We start from the raw sequence: 22,955 nt of genomic DNA on the forward strand, positions 1-22,955 counted from the left end.
GGTTTAAGCCAGACAGAGGAAAAAATAAATAAATTTTAAAAAATCTCTTTAATAACTTTCACTTATTGACGTAAGCTGAGGATCCCGTAACCATATTGGACGCTGTGAAGGAAAGATGCTGAGGATGATGACAATCTGAAACTCTCAGTGATATGCTCTTTGTCTACATGACTGCACGTGTTCCCACAGCTGCAATATTTTACTTTCCAAGCAAGACAGGATTTTGAGCGTGTATTGTTTTACACCCGTCAAATGTGTACGTCTCCCTCCTGTCATCACGATTTCATGCACTTGTGTAACCTTAATGTTTCCATATTTCATCGCCTCCCCACAGCGAGCGGCTTTGCTTACATGATCTGTTGCAATTTTCTGACACCTTTCAATGTGTGAATCATTGCTGCCCAGTGTATTGGAAAGAAAATGCACCAAAGTTGATATTGATATGTGCAGTTTTGGTGGGGGGTGAGACTGAAAATCGTTTTTTTTTTCTGGGAATAAACATGACTTCATGAAATTTCCATAAGCCAGGATATATTTGAAATGACTGATGTACTCTGCCTATTTCACAGACATCAACGAGTGTCTGTTGCCTGGAATATGTAAAAACGCTGAATGTCTCAACACCAAAGGAAGCTACAGGTGCACATGTAAACCAGGCTATATGTTAGATCCTGCCAGAAGCCACTGTGTCTGTAAGTATTGCTTGTTTTTTTGGATTCGTAACACACACTTTAAGACTAGGCTTTTTTATGCCTTTCTTGTGTTCCAATTTCTCTTCTCTACCAGCGGACAAAGCAGTGTCTGACCAGAGGGCGCCGTGCTACAGGTCTGTTTCAGCGGCGACATGCTCTCTGCCACTCACTAATCACCTCACCAAGCAGATCTGCTGCTGCAGCAGAGTGGGCAAGGCCTGGGGAGCTGGGTGTGATCGTTGTCCTTTACCAGGATCAGGTACAGCCCCAAAAGCTACCCTGTGCTCCTCTTCTGCTGACCCAAAAAATGATCTTGTTTTCTATTTCTGCATTTACTGTACTCCCCTTCTTGAGTTAAACGCTTTTGCAGAAATAAAGTGTTGCATGCAATCTTATGCAAGGGCTAGCAATGGTAATGAAAGAATAGGGGGAAAAAATATTTACCGCTCAGTCACCATTCTGTTCTTTGCCAGGCGTGTAATGCAGTTCAAAATAGCTAACTGTGTTTGGAGTGGAAAAGGACCAAAAACATAACAGTTTTCATATTTTGGAGGCTACATAAGAGTGGGAGTCAGTCTTGTGTTATCGCTCCAACCCTCAGAGAGAAACCCCACTAATAAACCGGCAAAGCTTCACAGCAGAAATGCGTGACCTCGCCAAGTGAAACATGGGAAGTAGTTGTCGTTTTTTCATACTGATTTAATCTTCAAAGTCTCTGAGAGAAACAAGCTGGTTTAATTGAGTGTCTGTACTGGCCAGTGATTCATGGGGATTGTCATAGATCAGATATCTTAGACACAGACCTCCACGGTGCTGCTCAGTTAGGACCGACGCAGTGCATGGGCGCACGGCCTTTGATTATTTCGGACGTTAGCTTTTTGGATGGCCTGAAAAGCTGTTAGACCCCTGAACAGAGCAGCCAGAGCCATTACTTGTGACTCGGTAACAGGAGCCCAATGAGTTTTATTCCATATTTACGCCGATTCTTCAGATGTGGCTTCTGATCATATATAGCCCCATTTCCCTCCACTTTAAATTCATCATTCAGTAGCCTATCATATCCACGTTTCCTGTATTTACACAAGCGTTTACAGTGACCGCATATCTGTCATTACTCATATCTCTATTCCAGACTCTTTTGGCATAGAGTAGCCGGGTTTCAGGTCAGGTAGGGGACAAAGAGCCTCTCACTTGTAATGGATTCACCATTGCTGAGGCTTTTTGGACTCAGATACAAAGAGGTGCAGTCTCCCGCCTTTTATCTAGCCAGCCAATCCTCCATTAGCCTCTCACTCACATGCCTTTCCACCAAAGAGTTCAAAGGTCATTCAGCATTACATGATCCTCTACTTCCCACAGTTTGAGAGTGCCGATATGCCCACATGTTTTCAAATCCCGTCGCTGTTGGCCTCCTCTGACAGCTGTCACTGGCCTGGCAGCTTGCTAAGTTCTGCAGCAGTCACCGAAACCCAATCTCCCTGTTCACAGCAGAGCATAAAGTACAGCGTGCCTGTCGTAACTGTATTACATGGATGGCTTGTGGTGTTACTTTGAATATCAGATAGAAATAAGAGCCACGATTATGCTGTCAAAAGTTAAATGTCAGTTTTTCGAGCTGAAGCTCAGAATGCAGAGGTGATGTTTTCGATCACTTACTGGTCGCTCCTGTGTCTCCTGTGCTGCAGACCACTTCAAGGAGATCTGCCCCGCTGGCCACGGATACACTTACTCGCGATCTGACGTCCAGATTTCTCTTCGACAGCTGGATGATGTCGAGCTGCAGAGCATGGGAGTGTCACTCGAGGATGAGAGCCCTACTTATCCGCAGTTTCCATTTTCTCAGCCTTCGTTTCCCAGTGGGCCCCAGTACCCCAGCTACCCCGAAACACCGCAGCTACCCCAATACCCCGAATACTCTGAGACCCCACAAGCACCCCAGTACCCTTTGACTCCACAGCATCCCTCACATCCAGCCAGAGAAACACCTAGACCGCCACACACAGATGGTAAGAATAAGTTTTATGTTGGTAAATATTTGCACTGTATGACAAAGAGTTGAAACAGTGTTCTTGGCGAATGCGTAGGCCTTGGATGTTACCTAAACATGGTATTCATTTAAACCCGAGGATGTTTCAGTCAGGACCACCATACAGTGGTCAAAAGAAGATTGTCACTTCTCTGGCAATGATTTACATTTGACCGTATGGCTCCGATCTGGGACCTGGAAAGCACAAGTCAGCCTTTCATGCCAGGCAAAGCAGCAGCAGGGCCATTCAGATCAGAGCAGGCATCACTGAGAGCAGATGACATTCATTAAGTCAGACCCAGAAGAAAAAGGGGAAGCTGGGGTGGAGCTGTTCTGCAAAGTGTCTCGAAGATGCAAAGCAACTATAAGTTGGCTAGAGGAGCTTAAGTAGTGCTTAAACAACACATACCAACTGGATGCATCAAAGGGGATGAGCTGACCCATCAACTGACATGGGCTGGCACGTAGATCAGCTGATGAGTTTAGTCTGTCAGAAGAGCGACGAGCTTGATTTTTGCCACAGCCCGTGACATAAACAGTTCAGAGCAGATGCAATGATTGCACAATGGCAGTTTTTTATATACAGGATGCAGTGCATTAACATTATTGTGAAAATGTAAACATCAACAAGCTGCTTTGATCTCCGTGAATAAAAGCTTGATAGATGGAACATATTCACAGCCGTCTAAGTGAAACCCCAGCGAGCATCAAAAAAAGCACACAAGTAATCCACACGGATCATGAAGCTTAATCCTCAGGATTTTAAGCAAATGCGTCTTCCTGATTTAAGGTTTGTGAGATACTGTATTGGCAGTGCTGCAACATTTTGATTTGTATGTGGAGACAGTTCTTTAAATATTTTGGGATTTTTGTCTTCATTATCGGAGATATCTAATTCCATGTTTTTCTTTCATTTTTCTTGGCCAACAGTGTACACTATCTCTCACAAATATTTGAAAAAAAAAAAAATCTGGCCAATTTTTGTTAGGGAAAAAAAAGGATCACCAAAGCTGCAGACGAGTGTCTAAAGGCAACATGCGTGTATACATAATTGAACAAAAATGTGTTTTGTGATGGCACATGTTAATGCAGATGCAATGTGTTCTCCACTGATAAACTTTTCCTCTTTTTTTGCGGTAGATGTGGAAAGTCTGAGCCCGGTAAGTTCTCCCTCCTTTGGTGCATGCTTCTTCTCGGCATGTGTTCTAGCTATTTCAGCTGGAGGGTTTGTTATGATTATATAACTTCTTCAGACCACATTTTGGTAGATGCGCACATCTAATTAGCACAGAATTTACCAACAAATACCGGAATGCTGTGAATATAAATATGGTGGTGAAAAATGTAGCCCAATGTTTTTTAATGAGTAATATTTGCTCGTTTTCCAGCCAGCTGTTGTGACGGAGTTACCGCCGCAGTATCCAGGTATCTTCTCTTTTCCTTCTTTATTCATACAGATCATACGAGACTGGTAGTTGAACAAGTGCCTCCAGCTGTTGTTTATTGCCTCTTTGGGTTTGATTTACAATCTCTAAGCTTTCTGTCAAGCACAGACATGTTGTGTAATTTCTATAAACTGCTCCCACACAGTAGTGGCATTCACAGTCCTTACTTTGCCCTCACGCCAGGGAAAACACTGACATTCAAGTCTGAAGGCTATGTTCAATGAGTCTACCTGATTTATTTTGGTCATTGTAATTTGTTTTAGCCCGGAAAAATGAGTAGATCGCTTTTATAGTCTTGAATAGGCAGCTAAGGCATTAGAGTGGCTGGCAAATCAAGCGGCGTCTTGTTTTGGTTGTAGAGACTAGAACCTGTCAAAGTTTAAGAGAGATTTAGTTGACTTTGTCATTTGTGCTTATCTAGTGCCCCATGACTCACCTTAACTGTCTTAATAGATATTTTTCCGGACTTCCCGAGCATCGACCCGAGGCCGGATTCAAAGGAACCATCCCATACTGATTCAGCTACAGGTAAACAATAGACTAAAAAGTCACATTATAGGAAATCAGATATATTCAGCCCCACTTCATACATCTAAAACAAAACAAACAACATGACAATGAACAGGTGGACAGGAAGTTGCTATGCGAAAGAGCACCACAGGGCTCAGCTCTTCATTTTTTATACACTCTGTAAACTTCTGGCAGACAGCAGCACGACTCATAAGGCATTTTTGTAGGCTTACCCAAAGTAAAGCTGGAGAGAGCTTAATTTGACCTCTTTTCCCAGAGCCAATTTGGCTTGAAGCTGCTATTCTGCACAGAGGGTGAGAGGGCGAGAAACCAAGAAAGAGTGTGCCTTTTGGAAGAGGAAGCTACTCTGAGTGGACAGAGGCCAGATTTATGAAAAACTTAGGAAGAGCACGGGACATGGTGAAAGCGTGTTTGTGTGACAGACTCAGCGAGAGAGTGACAGAGAGATTTAGGAAGTGAGAAGAATTTTTAGTAATCTTATAGAGAAATGGGATTTTTGTTTTGTTTTTTCATCAGCCAGACCCAGAGGCCCAGTTTAACATGGCTCTTTTGGACAGAAAAACACAAGTACAAACTAATGTCAGGCTCTACTGTGCATGACCTGTTTCTTGCTGAACACTTTGTACGCGCTCCACACCACCTGTTGGAACGCTACAGTGCTGTAAAACCAGCGCTCCCATCCACGACTCCACCTATAAAACAGCACGATGAGTTCCCATGGAGAACAACATGTGTTCGTGGAATGCACATTTATATAGTTTGTAGTTTTTTTAAACCAATGTTGCGCAACCTTAGGTCACAAATAATCTTGTTTGTTTTTCAAGTGACAACTCTGCACATTTTTGTTCCTATCCATAGGTATTGACAAGTGTGCCACGACCCCCTCTATATGTGGCCGTGGGAGATGCGTTTCTGTGCAAACGGGCTACATTTGCCTCTGCGAGCCAGGATTCAAGCTCAGTGCACTGCAGACCAACTGCATTGGTAACTAACAAATGGAGCAAGAGCGAAAAATGAAGCAAAACAGGGGTAACAGTGGGACACTCAAAGAGAAGGAGGAGCACACAAACACACACAGACATGCTGACACCAGATGCCACGGCAGCTCTGTCCGTCATCATCACAGTAAAAGCCAGTCTTCATCACCAGTGATTATAAACCTTTGAGAAATTAAGTGAGCCAAAATGATAGGTCTCTGTTTGTTTATGCTACCCTGTCCTGTGATGCTTGACAACAGCTCACGTCCCATCCAGAGAGCCGATGCTGTGGTCCTTTTTTTTTTCACAAAGGCTTTTGGACACAGCCTCTGCTCCACACAGCTGGGTTTTGGCCCGTGTTGTTTCTGTTTCATAGAGGAAGCTCTAAAGTCGGTGCTTTAAAAGTGTACTGTGCTGGTGAAGTGCAACAGCCGCGTGCTTTCCTTTCTTTTTCTGTAGATGTGAATGAGTGCGATGAGGATCCATGTGAAGGAAAGGGACGTTGTATAAACAGCTATGGGTCCTACACCTGCCACTGCCACAGTGGCTACAGCCAGGTGATCACTCAGAACAGGAAGTTCTGTCAAGGTGAGACACAGCCCCAATCAGCAGCAGGAGATATAAAGTTTCCAATGGAAACTAAGCACTGCAAGTCCTCGTCTGTCAGCGCCGTTCATTTTAAAAGTATTCTGCCCTAATTAATGCTGCGGAACACAACAGTAACTTTCTTTTTTCCCTTCTCCTTGGTTTTCATTCAAACTGGCAGACATTAATGAGTGCAGCATGCCCAACAAATGCCAGAATGGCAAATGCGTCAACACAGAGGGATCTTACACCTGTGAATGCAACGCTGGCTACGCCAAGTCTCGGAGAGGCGTGTGCGAAGGTAACTTGCGTGCGTGCACAAGCAGCTACGCACACAGGCTCAAGTTCACATAACAGGGCAGTCCTGGCCAGGCCTATTTGTTTGCTTCCATGAATTAGCTGAATGAGCTGGGCACTAACAAAACACATATTGTATTTTCCTTTAGTCAAAGCCAGGAAGAAAACTTTGCTCATTCTGTGACAGACGGACTGTGTATGTGTACATTTGCGGCCTTACACCCTCTCTTTCTTCCATGCATGCACGTATTGTCTTAGTAACATTGTTTTAGCAACAACTCATTCAGATTTTTATTTTTCATATTTTCCACTTTGTCCCGGAGCAGATATAGATGAGTGCAGAGATCCCAGCTCCTGTCCCAACGGTGTCTGCGTCAACACTCTCGGCTCCTTCCGGTGCCAGGTTTGCGGACCAGGGTTCAGGCCTGTCGGTGAAAGATGTGTGGGTAAGGCAACCTCACACCCCATTATAGCAGTGGCACCAGTACCCAGGATCCTAAGGGTGTTTCCAACCGCTGCATGGAAACAAACAGGGCTTCCCTATTATGTATTAGGTAACTTTTACCTACTTGAAGCTGCTGTTCCTGGTTGGCATCACTCGAAAAAACCTAACAAAAAAACAAGGCAACAGGCCATGCCATTAAAGATGTGTTGACAGCCGATGATGCAGTACAGCTCCCCAAATATCACAAGCAGAACTAAATTTGCAGGATTGTGGCTTTTTGCTCAAAGGGACTGCTGATGTGCATTAAAATGATAAAATAAATAGTATTTTCGCTTCAAACGACTTTATATTGGATGTTTTATGTCGAGCAAGGAGCACTTCTGGGCCCCAACGACGGCCCAAAAACCACAGTGATGATGGCTATATAGCATGGACTGAGAGCACGACTCCACCGCCTTTGTCTATTCAGTGCTTCCACGTATAATAAATCGACTCCTCCACCCGAGCAGCCCCAGAATATCCCAAATATTGTTTAAACACATCCACCGTGCTATTGCTGATCTTTTGATATCACTGGCCCTGTAAAAAGATTGTTTGTAATACTTCAATTTGGGAGAGTCCAAATATTTTCTCTTGGCTACAGCCTTGAACAAACAGTGTATTATTGTTGGAGAGCTCTCCCGGCAGAGGCGAGCGAGGCTTTATTACCACTGCTGGGCTAGGTGAGTGTTTCAGGAGACGTATGAGAAGGTCGAAGGCTCTGTTCCCCCGCCGCTAAAAGGTCCCGGCACGCAAACAAATTTTCTCACTCACCCGTGATGTTGTCTGTGGCCCGCTGTAAAGGTCTCGCTGCAGATGACTAGACGTGACCACACAAATGGCTGACAGATTACACTCGGTATGTGTTTTGTTTAAGATTACACGCCAGCGGCTACCAACCTAAAAGTGGCCCTGTTACATAACAACCCAACTGCTGTTAGTTACCACATCCCCTCCGTATGACCTTGCACCCCTCTAATTTGTTTGGAAACTTAAGCTCCCGGAACGGAGTAACGCAGAAATGCTCGCACGGCGAAAAAGCACGACGGAAAATATGGAAGTGAACTTCAGTGACACTTCTGAGTTCTTTAAAAATTGATTTATCAGTGAGTCAGTTGAGCGACGCTCAGGTTTAAAGTCTCACAATTTCTCGTGCTACCAAAGAAAACACCGCTTTAGCCGCTTTCATGTTTCTGCCAGTCTGCTATTATTATACATTCTCTGTAAACCCGTGGTGTATAAATAGTAACTGAGAGGAACTTCGTAAATGAGGGATAACGCCAGAGGTAAATATTTTTGCTCTGGACATTTGCACAAGCAGCACTAACAGTCCTGCGGCATAGGTCTGCCGCTTTGGGAGTCACATAAAACATACAGCATCAGCAGCAAGTTTCCAGCGTTTGCTTCAGTCAATTGCCGACAGCACAGTGCAGTAGTTTGAATCCAATTGGCCAAATCGTGGATAAGCCTAATTGTTGGTGTGATTGAGAAAACGGTTCCACTCCCTTGTCGGGGCTTATCGCAGGCAGGCCTAAGAGATGCCGGGTGATAGCAGAAACAAAACACTGGGCCACACTGACAGACATCTGGCAGCGCCCGTGGTTAAGCAAACAAAACCCGCTCTGTGACTCTCGTGCAGTTTCCAGCGTGTGTGCTCAGTCTCCGAACATTTATCACCTCTCAATACGATCTTCTCTTCTCCCTTCCTCCTTTCGCAGACCGCCTCCTTCCTCTTTGATAGTCTTCTTCTCAGTCGCCCACACGATCACACTTCACTCTCATTCTCTTCCCGCAATTTAATCTAACCTAAAAAATAAATAAATGCGCCACTGTTAACACTTGATAAATTCCACTACAATGCTATAAAACACTGTTTCTACATGAGGTTTTCCACAATTATGATTCCTGGGTCAACAGCTCTGACTCATGAGGTGGAAAAGACAGCTACTTCCACAAATAGTAAAAGGCTTTCATGAATGAGGCATGGTCTGCGCACTGATGTAATTTAATGACTGCTGTTTGTAGTCATTACACACACTAATTATGCGGTAATTGTTTCCCTTTTCCTGCTAAACAATGCTGACACGGCCCTTATTTTCAAAGGAGATCTAGAGCGTTTTTTGCTGTGTTGTGCTTTTTTCATTTTGTCAGACTTGTATTTTTTTAAAGGCTTTATTTACATAAAAGTATATTTTTTCATTTACTCCCAGTGTCATCAAGCCAAACAGAGACATTTTTTAATTTTATATCCAAAGATTTTTGTGTGCAGAGGCCAATTTCTGAAAGTATAAAAAACAAATCTATAATTTTAGATTCTGCAAAAGTGGTGAAAATGTGTGTTTTTTGTTCTATTTTCAGTGAGCTAAGCCTTTTAATTTATGCTCGTCCCACAGTACAGTTGTGGCAGGGTGAAACCTAAAATCTGTTCATCCATCCATTTATCCATCCATGCATCTGTCTTCTTAACCGCTTTTCTAACTTATGGTCAGAGTCGGGGCTGAAGGTTATCCCTGCTCTGATGACCGGACCATCACAGGGCAGCAACATGCCCGCAGATCCACACGTGTGGCCTTTTTAAAATCACCAAGCAACCAGAAAGCCATGTGCTCGACGAAAATCTTGCAAGAACAGGGGGAACATGCAAACTCTACACCAGGGATGCCAAACTCATTTTAAATCATAGGCCAGATACAGCCTGCTTTGATCTTTAGTGGGCCACACCAGTGAAACACTTTCTGTCAGTGTAAAGAAATTTAACTACATATTTAACCCCTGCAATATCTTAAAATAGGAAAAAAGAAGTGACATTTCAGCAGCATGTCTCATTCTTTGTGCATATTAAAGACATGCTTCTGTAGTAAAGGAAAGAAATCTGTTAGCGTGGTTTTTTGGGCTTAAACTGTAAGAAATAAATGCATAAAATTACAGAAAATGTCATTGCCCAGACTGTCCTGTAATTATAAAACAAAGTTTTTGTTATAAAACTTTCTTTTTTCCCTTTTAGTCTGAAATCACTGTGAAAATTAGAAAATTCTTTATCAGAGAGTAAAAAAAGTAGGAACTTTTCTGTCATTTTATTGTTTAACTATCTCTTAATTACATTGAATGTATTAGTTATTAGTATGAGTGGTCTTGTGTGAGGTCTTTATCATTTGGAAAAGCTGAAAAACTTGCGAAACTACAGTAAAACATCCAAAACGGATCCCAACATTTTCCAAAGCAGTACAACGGGATGGATTGGAGTCTTTGCTAGGCCATTTCTGGGCCCCCGCACCTTATGTTTGACACCCCTGCTTTACACAGTCACCCAGGAGGTGGTTTGAACCCAGAACCTTGTATGGGGTGTCAAAGCTAAACGCTGCACCATGCTACTGCCCTTTAAACCTAAATAATCCTTCCTGTATACGTTTTCAGATATGAACGAGTGCTTGAACCAAAGCGTGTGCGGCCGTGGGCGGTGTGTCAACACCGAGGGCTCCTATAGGTGCAACTGCTTCCAAGGCTACAAACTCTCACCAGACAATGTTTGCCAAGGTATATGTCAGTCAGAAGATCGGTCAGACATTATTCACACCCCATGTCAAAGTTACTTCTCTGTGAGTAGTTCTCCACAGGGCAGTCGTGGAAGCCTTGCAGAAGGTTTATTTAAAAAAAGAAATCTAAAAGAGTTAGAGGTTGGCTTTATTTTCGTTTTTCCCCCTATGATTTCTCTCCAGATGTGGATGAGTGTCTGCTTCCGGGAGTCTGTCTCAACGGCCGATGCGTCAATCTGGACGGAACCTACAGATGCACCTGTAACCATGGCTACCAAGTCACCTCAGACAGCAAATCATGTGAAGGTCTGCAAAGGATTATCTAGAGCTGTTGGGTGTAACTCATCACCGCATACTTTTCTGCTCGTGGCGCACTCTCGACAGCAACTTAATGTCTGCAAATTATTTCCCTGCTAGATGTCAATGAGTGCGCAACTGGTAATGCCTGCCCTGCGGGAATTTGCATCAACTCTGCAGGTTCCTACACTTGCCAGAACTGCAGGCCTGGGTTTGAACCATCTGCTGACAGACTGAGATGTGAAGGTATGAAACTGGCCGCCTAATGGTTTACACTAACGTGCCGTTTTAAGGTAACACCGGTAGGCGGTGATGATATTTTTGCCCACTTGTGATGATATTCGCCCCTTTTTCGCTTTCCAGATGTTGATGAGTGTTCCCAGGGCGACTTGTGTCTAGGTGGGGTGTGCGCCAACACAGAGGGGTCCTACATTTGCACCAGGTGTAAGGCTGGTTACAGAGTGTCTCAAGACCAGCAGAGGTGTGAAGGTAAAAACAGTCTCCAGCTGTTTCCAGCTGTTCTCGTCATTCAGCGAAAGTCATTAGCATTGTTATGACTATTAAAGGCTTACTCAACACGTTTGAGCTGCTTGTCGTTTCCCTGTAAAATTGACTTTCCCTCGAAACTGCATTTCCTGTATGTACACTGATATACACGGTGTGTTTTTTCCAGATATTGACGAGTGCCAGTCCCTGTCTACTTGTGTCAACGGGATCTGTCTAAACTCAGAAGGTTCTTACACCTGTGAGAACTGCCCCTCGGGGTACAGAGTGTCGTTTGATGGAGAGCTCTGTGAAGGTTGGCTTATTGAATATTACTCACTTAAATGGAGCTTTTTCTTATTTTTGAGTTTGTTGTTGTGAAAACATTGCAATCTGCCAGTGAATGTCTAAGTCCCCATATTGTTTCCTAACAGATATTGATGAGTGTGCCCTGCCCACTGCCTGCCCCCAGGGAACATGTACAAATAGAGAGGGTTCGTTCACATGTGTTGTCTGTGAGCCCGGTTTTAGAGTCTCTGAGGATGGACAGCGGTGCGATGGTGAGAGTTTGTGGTGGAATGTCCTTGCTTATGTTTGCATGCTTGAGTCCAGGTGTGTGTAGATCTGGCTTTCCAAACATGCCAGACTTCACCTCTACACCTAACAGAATCTCATTTGCTCTGCAGATTTGTTTCTCAGCTGCTTTATGTTGTATGTAAATAACATGAGGTGTGGTAGCATGAACCCAAAGTCTCCTCATCTGAGGCAACAGCTCTAAAATACTTCTAGACATCACATCATAGCTGGATCCTGGACCCCTCTGGCTCTGGCACCAATCATCTGCTCCTTGCTCAACACAATGAGACACCATCCCTCAAATAGAACAGGATGATGTCAGGCAAATATCCTGCAGATAGCTCAGCTAAAAAAGATAGAGGTGTCGACATTTGTGATTCCTAGCCCTAGTGATTACCCATCTAACTGATTACCACTGGCAAGCTTTATTTATTTGAAGCCAGAGATGGTAATCTGTGCTATGATGTGCCTTTGTATCTGTGTCCAGATGTGGATGAGTGCTCAGTGGCTAACTTGTGCCCGGGTCAGCTGTGTCTGAACACTGAAGGATCGTACACCTGCAGGAGCTGTGAAGCCGGCTTTCAAGTGAATGAGGGCGGTCGTTACTGTGAAGGTAAGAGGGCATCTGTACTTAAGTACCTGCCTAGAAAAGTTTGATATTTCAGTATGCTGCAAAATTGAGCCAAAGTTATAGTGGACCACAGTACAAGAGGAATGCATTAGGCCCAGAACATGATTACAGAAAATCTTTACAGCATCTGGTAATTTTTCATGACATGATTTATGGGATAAATGCAGGGAAATGGCTGCTTTGAGGAATCCAGTAAAGTAAAGTCTGTCATGACTTCATGGGAAGCAGAACAGGAATGATTATTTAAATGGATTAAAACATGGTCTCAGTTAGCCTCATATACTTTGGTGTGTTTTTAAACAGAAGTGTGGATCTAGCCTCAGAGGAAGATCCCACCCCCCCACCGATGTATCTTAGCGCTGGGAAAAAGTCGCACAGTAAAAGCCCGACTCCGAGTCAGCCTCTGATAGGATTTTAATGGATGTCTCTGATGCCATGGAAAATATTAAGGACTTAATTTGAAATGAAGTCAGCCACTCCCCTGCTTCTCACTTATTGCAGCAAACTCGCCCTGTTGAACTCACTCTGTTCACCCAAAGGCAAAAAAAAATCGAGCCATCTCAATCACTTAACAATGGCCCGCACTATTTTCACCACAAGAAATACAATCCGTACCAGCTCGAGGAATTTCGAGAGATCACATAACAGTGAGCCAGTGACTGTTTGTAGATATAGTAATTATACGCCACCTGTAATAGCTTGCTGTTTTGGATTCAGTGACTGTCCCACATACTTATCTTTCTACCCTTTTTAATAAAACACTGTCAGTGTGATCTAATAAGGAGGGCTCTGCTTACTGTACATTAGGCAGCACAGTAGGTTAAGCTGAGCTCATTAATGATTTTTAGCAGATAAGACAGTGGAAGCACAAAAACGGGGCTCTATATACCTTTTTGTTCAAGATGATAACCTACAGCCAATCTTTTCTTCTTCTATCTCTTAGACATCGATGAGTGCCAGTCTCCGAGCGCTTGCCCCACAGGTGTTTGCGCCAACACAGAGGGCTCCTTCTCCTGCATGGCCTGTGATCCGGGCTTCGAGCTGGCATTTGACCGGCGCTCATGTGAAGGTACACTGAAATGGGCGGCTCGCTGCGGTCGCTCGATTTTATGATCTCGATGCAATCATTTTCACAGTCATCTGTTCCAATATAGTAAGTCATTACTTGCCGTCTTACATGATGCACGACTTCTCTCACATGTTCAGTGTGGTCTGGAAGTTTTTCGGTCTAGATGTCAAAACTTGGGCAAATTTGAAGTGACGCACGGTGATTTACAGCTGGTGTGGATATGTCATGCCGGTGACGTCTGTGTGTGTGTCAATTCAGATGTCAATGAATGTGAGGACGCCAGGCTGTGTGTGGGAGGTCAATGCACAAACGCCATCGGCTCCTATAGCTGCTCCTGCCCCTCTGGCATGGAGCTGGTGGATGGGACGTTCTGCAGAGGTATAAACATGCAAATGCACTATAGCTCTAAAATATGAAATTAGTGGTTAGCCGTTTCTCGTGGCTTACCTCATGTTGGGATATTGACACAGCTGTGTAAATGTACTTATGTGTATTTGTGCTTGTTTGTGACAGATATCAATGAGTGTTTAACCGCTGGAGGGATCTGTGGGGAAGGAGACTGCCTGAACACTGAGGGCTCCTACTTATGCATCTGTCCTAATGGGTATACCACCACCGATGGAAGCCCCGGCTGCCAAGGTGCCGTATAGCACTGGAGCTAGAACGCTTAGAGCAGTGGGAAATCTTGATTCTCTTGGGCTTTGTGTAAATAAGTGGAGTAGACTAGGGATTGGAGCAAGTTGTTAATAAAGTAATAATGGATTTTTCAAATATTGCTTAAGTCATTTTACAGTAACATTATTGGCTTGCTTCTTTTTTTTTCATTGAGTGCAGACAGGCTGTTCTCGCCATGCTCTCTTAGGAGTTGAAGCCAAGCCTGGGACACCTGGCATGGGTGCACAGGCTGTAATGGGCCATGGCTTCATCAACTATCTCAGCTCACCCTCCCTCAGCCTTAGCTTGGACAGTTTGATGTTATTCCAGCCGCACCCAGTGACCCACTGGTAGTAGCCTGATCATCAGCTAAAGGAGGGCTTTACAAGAATCTGGAGCAATTACTAAAACAATACATGAAATAACTCCGGCTAGGACGTCAGAATTGGATCAGTGTTATTTCTGGTGGGTCTTGCAATCTGGTGGAGGATGAGTTAAGTAAAAGATGTCTGGCAGTGAACTGTTCTGTCATGATATGAAGCAGGTAGGCTGGCCTCTGCGAGATGCTGGCATGGTCATGGAGTTGGCAGAATTTACTTGCAGCAGAGGACAAGGGTCACTCCTCGTGCAGGGGCGTTCTTTTGGCCTTGGAGTGCTTCAGATATCACAAACTGAGCAAGTTGCCCAACATGGATCAGGTACTTTGGCTATTCGCCCCAACAAATACTGGGCCCTAATTATCCTATAAATCAGCAGTTGTCATATATTTTCTTGCAGTCTGCCATTGTGTGTACAGTGCTGACACAATAAAAGCCAGGCCCCCTTCTGACATGAGCCTGAAGGACGCGAAGAAGGGAGGACGAGGGTTTGTGAGGTTATGGGAATGAAAGATACGTTCAGTCAGGTGGGGCCAAAACGACGCTTGGCCTTTCCAGACCAGCAAAAAACAGCATGAGCAATAAAAGACTGACAGCGGACTGAAACATAGCTCAGCTTAATCCAAATCAACAACTTCTGCCATGGCCTTCCTGTTCCTTTCAATAAGACTTTGAAGGATTTGAATACACTCCAAAGCTATCCAGTCACAGCATATTTATGTATTTACCTAAAGTCTGGAGTGCTGCTTTTTTTCCCTCCCTATCGTTGCAATCGGGTGTTTACCTTGTCGTCTCTGTAAGATTCATCTGATTATCAAAAGACTGGAAAAGGAAGGCAGGCATTTTCCTCAGTGATGAATTTCCTCTGGTTTCTTGCGTTTTCCCTCACCTTTCACCACAAGTCCAAGTACTGTATAAGCTATGCTGTAATGCCGCAATTATCCACCCATCTACAGCTAATCAGGCATCGAGCATTCGTTATTAATTTTAACGAGTCTGGGGGAAATGTTCTCAGCCTGAAAAGCTGAGGTAGATCTCTCTTCTGCTTTGTTTCCTGTTTGCAAGTATACCATGAAGCGCTCCAAATGGCCAGCACGCCTAGTGTTCAGATGAGCGCTTGATTACACATTCTTTTTCTGATACGAGAAGAAGCCGCGCTCCCCGTGGACTCGCTGAAGATGGAGGATCCGTGCGGATAATTGCTGTTAATCAATCTGTAAGATCTTGAGCCGCACTTTCCGCTAATTTGTCTGCTTTTCTTTCCCCACTTTTTGTCCGTCGTAGACGTGGATGAATGCAGCAAGGATGATGTGTGCATCCGAGGAAAGTGCATCAACGGCGAGGGCTCGTTCTTGTGCTTGTGCGAGGCCGGCTTCAAATTCAACACTGATACGGCTGACTGTGAGGGTAAGACTGATTAAAACTTCCTTTTGTTTTCAAGTTGTGTTTGTCACGGTTGTTATTGACCCTACCTCTGCCCAGAAGTTTCATCTGTCTGACTAAAACAACATGTCAGCTTTAGCTGTTTGATTGTCACGCTACATTAAGGCTCAAACATACGCAGTATAGCACAGTTGGATATGATTGATTATCTATAGCACGTCAGGCTCCAGTGAAAGTGTCCAAGCCTGGCTTAGAGGCTTTCCTCCGTGGTCTTGGGACTGAGGGGTGCCTGGATTACATGGCTGGAGCCCTCAGCTCCCTCTCCCCAGTGGGAAGCATGAATGACCCCATTGTGAGCAGGAGGTGTTTCTCCCTCTGGAACGTCTCCCTTTAGCTCCTTCACAAGTTCTTTGGTTGCTGTGATAATATTGTTCTTGGCCATTCCCTTTGCCTGCTGCGTTTACTGAGGACAGCTACACCACAGGCCTCCTGGCCGACTCCTGCTTTGCAGCCATTACACCGGGAGCAGAGGAGCAGTGGTGGGAATACGAGTTTGCGTGCGGGGGTGCGCGCATTTGTGTCTGATTGCACATGTGGTTACGTTTGCGCCTCTGTTTGTCGGTTACTGACAAACTTCTGTCTCTCTCTCTCTCTCTTCTTCTTCTCTATAGACCAGAACGAGTGCAAGGAGTTTGGGAGCTCAGTCTGTGGCACCTGGCGCTGCGAGAACACCATCGGCTCTTACCGGTGCTTTGTGGGTTGCCAGCCTGGCCTTGAGGGAGAACTCGCCACAGGCTGTGGTGAGTTTTCAAAATTGCACTGTACTTAAAAAGACTAGCACGCTCAATTATGTGGAGAAAAAGAATTAAACAGGCATTTTTAGCCTGTTTTTGTGTGTAAGCAAATTTAATTGTATTGAAAGGGGGTCGATCTATTTATAGACTGTGCATGACCTAATACTTCATTACTCCATGGCTGTAGTTTAGTATTCAAATCAAGTCACCACCACCACACCACTCTACAGGTCTCTCACCCCATCGCACATATCAGGTTGGCATGCACACATAGGGACAGATGCAAGTTAAAAGCTATCAAGACCTCTGGGTCTTCCTGCACAAAAGGCCACCATGGAAGATAATGAGAAATAGCCCAATATTGAGGCCCTTTGAAGACAATACCGCACTGTCATTGGAAGCCAATTGTAAGGCCAGAAGCTGATAGAAGTCATTCACCTGAAAACAGAGATAATGGAGCACTCTGGCAGAGTCCCAAAGTAGAACCTGATCGCTGCAGTTCTTCTAAGAGAAGAAAGATGAGATAGTCAGGCAAGGCCAGCTTACTGTTTGTCCCCCCCCCCCCTCGTAGAGAAGCCACAGTCACCTGGCATTGGCTGGATGGGTTTGTACTCACGCTACATCTGTGAACACAGCTAGCCAACAACAACAGGCACATGTCCATGACTTCCAGAGTCCACGAAGACTTATGTATTTCCTGGCAGGACTGAACACCTTGGGCTCAAGACATTTGCAAAGTTTGTTGCACAACAAATTGGATTTTTTTTTTGCTCTTTATTTTGTAATGTGGTATTGCTTGTCTTTGTCACTCTCATAGCACCATAAAACAACAAATGGAGTTTATGAGCAGAAAAAAAGAAGGTCTAGATATTTTCCTCATGTTTAGAGAGGATCCAAACAGTCACTGGAGAGTGACAGGCGAAGAAGGGAAAGCAGACTGAGAGCATCAGAATGGAATGATGTGTTGGACCGTAGATTGAAGCTGTGGGTGTTTGTGGCCGATTGCGTGTGCATGTCAGCGTGACTGTGTGTGTGTGTGTGTGTGCGCACGTCTGTGGTTAAGTGTGGGGTTATTTTTGGTTTTTTTTTGGCATCCTCCCGTGTGTGTTTGTGTTGGAGAAAGAGAACCAGAGACTGTGGTGGTTGCAGAGATGCACTCAGGGCAGAGTGTGGCTTCACATGTTTTCATGACCCAAAGTTTTTATTAGACTATCAAGTGATGCTCTGGAGAGAAAATGCTGCTGCGGGCAGTGTTGACCGGTGACAGATCGTAGATCTGCCCACCACCCCTCGTCTACTACACTGATCCTGGCTACGTGTGGCTGCCTCCTCACTGCACTTTATGATCTTGTCTGTCTGGCACCGGCTAAAGAGTGCAGAGGCCTTTAGTTCAATAAGACTTGATTGAAGCCAGCTGCTCACCTCTGCTCTTTTGACTTCAGAGACAAAACACTGCTAAGCAGCTCACACAGGTTAGATTTTCATCATTGCTTGCTGTGCATTAGGGCTTAAGGACTTTGCCTGCCATGATATATGCATTTTATTTAAATCACCCCATGTGCCCTTTAGTTGCCTCTAGTGTGATGATCCCTTTTATACCTTTATTTTCCCAAAACCGTGAAATTCTTGATGCTGAAAGTATCTTTTGAAGGAGTTGTGCTGGAATTTAGCAGAGACACCCAATCTCCAGGAGAAAGCTCATACAGACATGTGGAGACTCCACACAGAGCTGCCTGGGTTTGGACCTCTTGGTCTGATTCCACTTCTGAGCCACTCACCCAGTTGCTAACATGTCTGACATGCTCCTGAGGAGTCCTGAGATGTGGCCTGATTACAAAATCTTCTTTTATAGTTCCACAAAACTCTATTTATCTCATCTCTATGGGTGCTTGACCATTTTTCTCCTGTTGCTATGTTGTGATGCTGTTTTCACTAGATGCTACAACAAACACTCGCACAGCTCAGCGTTGACTCACAGCCCCGGTTTGAGAACCAAGCCCTCTTACGTTTAAAATCACTCAGCGCTACACACAATAGTGGCTTGTTTCACCTCGCGAATGGAAGTTTTGGGAGATGCTGCCGTCACCTCAATAAAAAAATGTTTAAAAAAAGCCTAAGGATGGAGCCCAATTACTCCCGGGCATTTTTTGGTGGCTTGCAAAAAGAAAATCATCAAATATTCAAGAAGAGACCAGACGTGGTAATTTGCAGTTTCTGCGAGGGGGTATTGCTTTATTTTTACTCAGCCGCCTTTGAAAGAGGCAGCGGTTGTCGTTGGCTCTGCTCCCTGCGCTCATTTAGATTTAGAGGCCGTGACACAAAAAGGGAAAAACAGAGGGGCTTTTTTTTGCCACCGCAACTGTGCTATAAGGTCTACGCTCAAATCTAACATGATGCCGTACATAAGTGTTTGGACGCATGTGTGTATGCGTGCTGCACATCATTGTTTTTAGCTTTAATTCACCATCACGCTCGTAAATTCCCCCGAGCTATGCCTCGTCTTTAATAAGGCTTTTACCCAAGGGCGGAAATTGTCTGCGGTCTCACTCTTGCCAGCCTCCCACCCCTGTAAATGTATAGAAATCTGAAGACTTTAACATGTGTGTGACTCCTCGTGCAGTTGTACTTTCTTTTTAAGATGTACACTGGTCACACCGCAGGTTGGTCATCAGTGTAGTTAACCCAGGACCGGTTGTTGATGTAATATCTGATAAAGCCCACAAACATGCTTCCCTGAAGTTAAATACCTCACCTTATCCTTAACCAATCATGTGTGAAATAACCTCTGCATATGGGTCCAATCAGACAAGGGGTTGCCCGGAGAACAACGGAGAAGTGTGGACTGCGGCGGGGTGAGTCAGCAGTCATTGATGTATCCCTGTATTCTCTTTGCCTGCCGCCATGTGCTTCAGATTAACACATGGCACAGAGACCAGTTTTTAACACTCCTCCACACCCAAATCCACCATCACCGGATCCAGGAAGCATGTCCTCCCGGGTCAGGCCGTTAGAGTAGGTTGTTTTTGGGCCCGTGCTGCCCCTTCATCTCAGCTTTCCCGCCTCACTTCTTCCCCCCAGGCAAATTACAGCGCTGCATGTGTCCTGACGTAACTGATGATCGCATGGAAAGACTAAGAAAGGCAACCCCATGTCGTGCTAGTGTGAGACTCGCTCTTGGTGGAGTTATCTCATGCTGTAATATTCATTTTTTCCCACAAATCATTAGTGCTGCAATTATCAGCCTGACTGTCTGTGGTTGACAGACCTAAATGGCTGGTCAAGTAATGCTATCACTCAAACACTGCAAAAAGACGGGCACAGCAATGACAAAATTCCAGTTTTCGTTTTGGTCCAGATTTTCTTGTTCCTCTCAGATATGATACTTTGAGTGCATCTCATGCCAACATGTGGTTTGCAACAGATTTTCTTCCATGTCACACACGAATGAAAATCCGCCTTCAGACACTGATTATTTCACATATTAGCAGAGAGCTTTCATCGACTTCCCTCCCCGGACCTCCCAGCTGGTCTCTGCTGTCAATTCCAACATTCCTAACTCCACTTAAGCTCTTCACACTTGAGAAAAATGTTCCTTAAACCTTGATATACAATACTCCCCCCCTTTAATAGAGAAACATGGCTAACTAGGCCTTTGAGATGTTATTCCCTAAAAAAATTTTCAATTGTGTGCAATTCCTTAAAGTATTCAAAAGCACATCCAGTAAGTTGGCGGTTCTTAGTATGTGTCCGTCCATTTGAGCCCACAAGTCTATTCTAGCAATTTCAGTCCTCCTCAGCCCTTCCAGGGAAACATTTTACAAATGACAAAGGCAATTTTGTCTCCACAGTTTTATTAGCTGGTGGGAGACCCTGTCTCTGACCCCAGAGGCATGTTAGAGAAATGTCCAAGTCAGGACAGAAACACTGGTAGAGGATTAGTTCCCCCCAATGAGCCTGAGAAAGGAGATTTCTGCGTTGGAGGAGAGGACGGGGCCCTGGCCAAGCGTGCTGTTCAAATCAGATGGATTGCGGTTTCTCTGTCCCACTTTCTTCCCCCTTTTTTTTCAGCTGAAGCGGCCTGTATTAGTCCTCATAGGCAAAATAGAACAGGGTTAGACAACATGTGAATGATGGCGCTTTTTACACCATAAATCATATTGTCACAAAAGTTTAAGGTACCACTGGACTTAACATCTTGTCTTTATTACAGTTACAGGCAGATGTATGAGAGTTTTTAGTGGAACGGATCAAAAATCATTTAAATATTCACGATGTCGTGATTTTTTCCATGTTCAGAATGTTTTTTAATTTCAAGTTTTGTTTTGTTTTTTCCAAAACCTATTATCACTCCAGTGGAGTTACTATTAGTCATGGAAACTAATAGTTTCCATGGAAGGTTATGAAAGTTAAAAAGAAAATATTAACAAAATCAAATTACGCTTACAAAAAAACAGACACAGTAAAGTAGTATTCTTTAATTTCACCAGTACAATTCATATCAGTTGTGAGGCCTTGTAATGTTTTTAACTTGGTGCCTTGCAGAAAAAGTACAAGCACTTAACTTCTGGCTGTGTTTGTCACTTTTACTTTATCCAAATTGTTGATCAAGTTACCTGAATTTATATTCCAGCAACCCAAGAAGGAGGGAAACTGACCAGAGAATAATTTCATGTCACTAAAGTGTGACCATTAAGCACTGTGAGCGTTTTTTAAAACAATTATAATCAGCTTTACCCCCCTCCCTGCAGCATCAGTCTTTGGCTTCTGCTATGCTGGCGATGCCAAGAAATACTAAATCATGTATGTTAGAAATTGCAAACAAATGTTACCTTTCAAACAGCAACTGGTAGGGGGAGTCAGTGCGGTTACGAGGTCCGCTGTTAACAGTTTCGACAAGCCGAACTGACATAAAGCATATAGTTTCTCTTGTGATTTTATCAACCATGTTTTATGATTTAATGCCTTGCAAACAAGAAACTACTGCAGACCCGCCAGATTCCTAACTTCCATTTCAGGCCCCCACAAAGTCCCCCTATGCTCTCAGTCCTTTCGTAGTAAGAGCCTGTTTTTCAGTACATTCATTGATTAGATTGGAAAGTGGTTCATGCCAGAGAGCTGCTCTTAATGCCAGATCTGAACTCTCCAGCTGCTTGTAAAGTCTTGGTGAGTACTGAATGTTGGCTGGATGCTGCGGACTCCTCTGTCACTTCCCACTCGGCTGACACAACTAAAGAACATTCACCCGCAGCTTTCCAGACCCACATTACGCTCACTTTACACTGTGTCCATGCAGAGAGAGAGAGCGAGTCCCCATGAATCAATCCATGAGGAGCAAAGTTTGAAAAGCTTCTTAACGAATTGTCTAATCTGTACACTGTCCCTGACATGTTATGATGGCAGTGATTTCTCTTGTTATTGTACGGTCAGAATGGTAGTGGTGTTTATTTTGGAGAAAGCGGCGTAGTGTTTACGGAGGCAGTCCGAGAGTCTGTTGTGCAGAATGACACTGTAAATATTAACGCTGCGCTCACCTCTCTGCCTGCTCTCGCCTCGCAGATATTGATGAATGTGACAACGAAACCATCTGTGGGAGCAACGGCTTCTGTGAGAACACAGACGGCTCATTCCGCTGCCAGTGCGACCGAGGCTACACCAACCCTCCGGGAGATGTGACCAGATGTGTCGGTGTGTTACTGCTGTCCAGGAAGTAGACAAGCTAAACTAACCTGTTCATATAAATGTGTTTTTCAAAATTAAATACGCTATGTTGAAATATATTCCAATACAATCCATAATTCGTTGGTCAAAGTAGTAGCTATGCCTCTGTACACCTCCATGGTGGATGTTAAATCAGACAAACAAAGATGCAGTTTAAGTGGAAGGAGTTTTATAAAGATAGTCTATGAACTGTTTAGGAAATACACTCGTTTTTATACGCAGTACCCCATTTTCAGAGGCTCCAAAACCTAAATCTTAAATATGATATATATATTTTTTAATACAGATGAAAATCCTTTGCTGTCTTGACTTCCTGAGGTTTAGAACCCAAGGCCCAAATGCTGTGTTTCCTCCCCGGAGATGCTCTCCTAGTTCTTTACTGCAGCCACTTTAAGCTGCTGCT

At 44.2% G+C, this 22,955-nt stretch overlaps 1 protein-coding gene across 3 annotated transcripts in view; it reads left to right on the forward strand.

Moving 5' to 3' along the window:
- Positions 1-22,955, forward strand: part of LOC120740466 (latent-transforming growth factor beta-binding protein 2-like) — an 88,865-nt gene that overhangs the window by 54,763 nt on the left and 11,147 nt on the right. For 2 of the 3 annotated variants that reach the window (XM_040042863.1, XM_040042862.1), the window contains exons 10-32: positions 570-692; positions 787-951; positions 2,378-2,698; positions 3,859-3,878; positions 4,107-4,143; positions 4,617-4,691; positions 5,553-5,678; positions 6,131-6,259; positions 6,438-6,557; positions 6,880-6,999; positions 10,452-10,571; positions 10,754-10,876; positions 10,988-11,113; positions 11,231-11,356; positions 11,541-11,666; positions 11,785-11,910; positions 12,414-12,539; positions 13,501-13,626; positions 13,885-14,004; positions 14,140-14,265; positions 15,942-16,064; positions 16,712-16,840; positions 22,391-22,519. In XM_040042863.1, the coding sequence (XP_039898797.1) occupies positions 570-692; positions 787-951; positions 2,378-2,698; positions 3,859-3,878; positions 4,107-4,143; positions 4,617-4,691; positions 5,553-5,678; positions 6,131-6,259; positions 6,438-6,557; positions 6,880-6,999; positions 10,452-10,571; positions 10,754-10,876; positions 10,988-11,113; positions 11,231-11,356; positions 11,541-11,666; positions 11,785-11,910; positions 12,414-12,539; positions 13,501-13,626; positions 13,885-14,004; positions 14,140-14,265; positions 15,942-16,064; positions 16,712-16,840; positions 22,391-22,519 (2,862 nt within the window). The remainder of the gene's footprint in view (positions 1-569; positions 693-786; positions 952-2,377; positions 2,699-3,858; positions 3,879-4,106; positions 4,144-4,616; positions 4,692-5,552; positions 5,679-6,130; positions 6,260-6,437; positions 6,558-6,879; positions 7,000-10,451; positions 10,572-10,753; positions 10,877-10,987; positions 11,114-11,230; positions 11,357-11,540; positions 11,667-11,784; positions 11,911-12,413; positions 12,540-13,500; positions 13,627-13,884; positions 14,005-14,139; positions 14,266-15,941; positions 16,065-16,711; positions 16,841-22,390; positions 22,520-22,955) is intronic. The other variant, XM_040042864.1, reaches the window with a different exon arrangement.

This window comes from Simochromis diagramma, unplaced genomic scaffold (genome assembly GCF_900408965.1).
Source record: "Simochromis diagramma unplaced genomic scaffold, fSimDia1.1 OVJJ01000304.1, whole genome shotgun sequence".
Lineage (NCBI taxonomy): Eukaryota > Metazoa > Chordata > Actinopteri > Cichliformes > Cichlidae > Simochromis > Simochromis diagramma.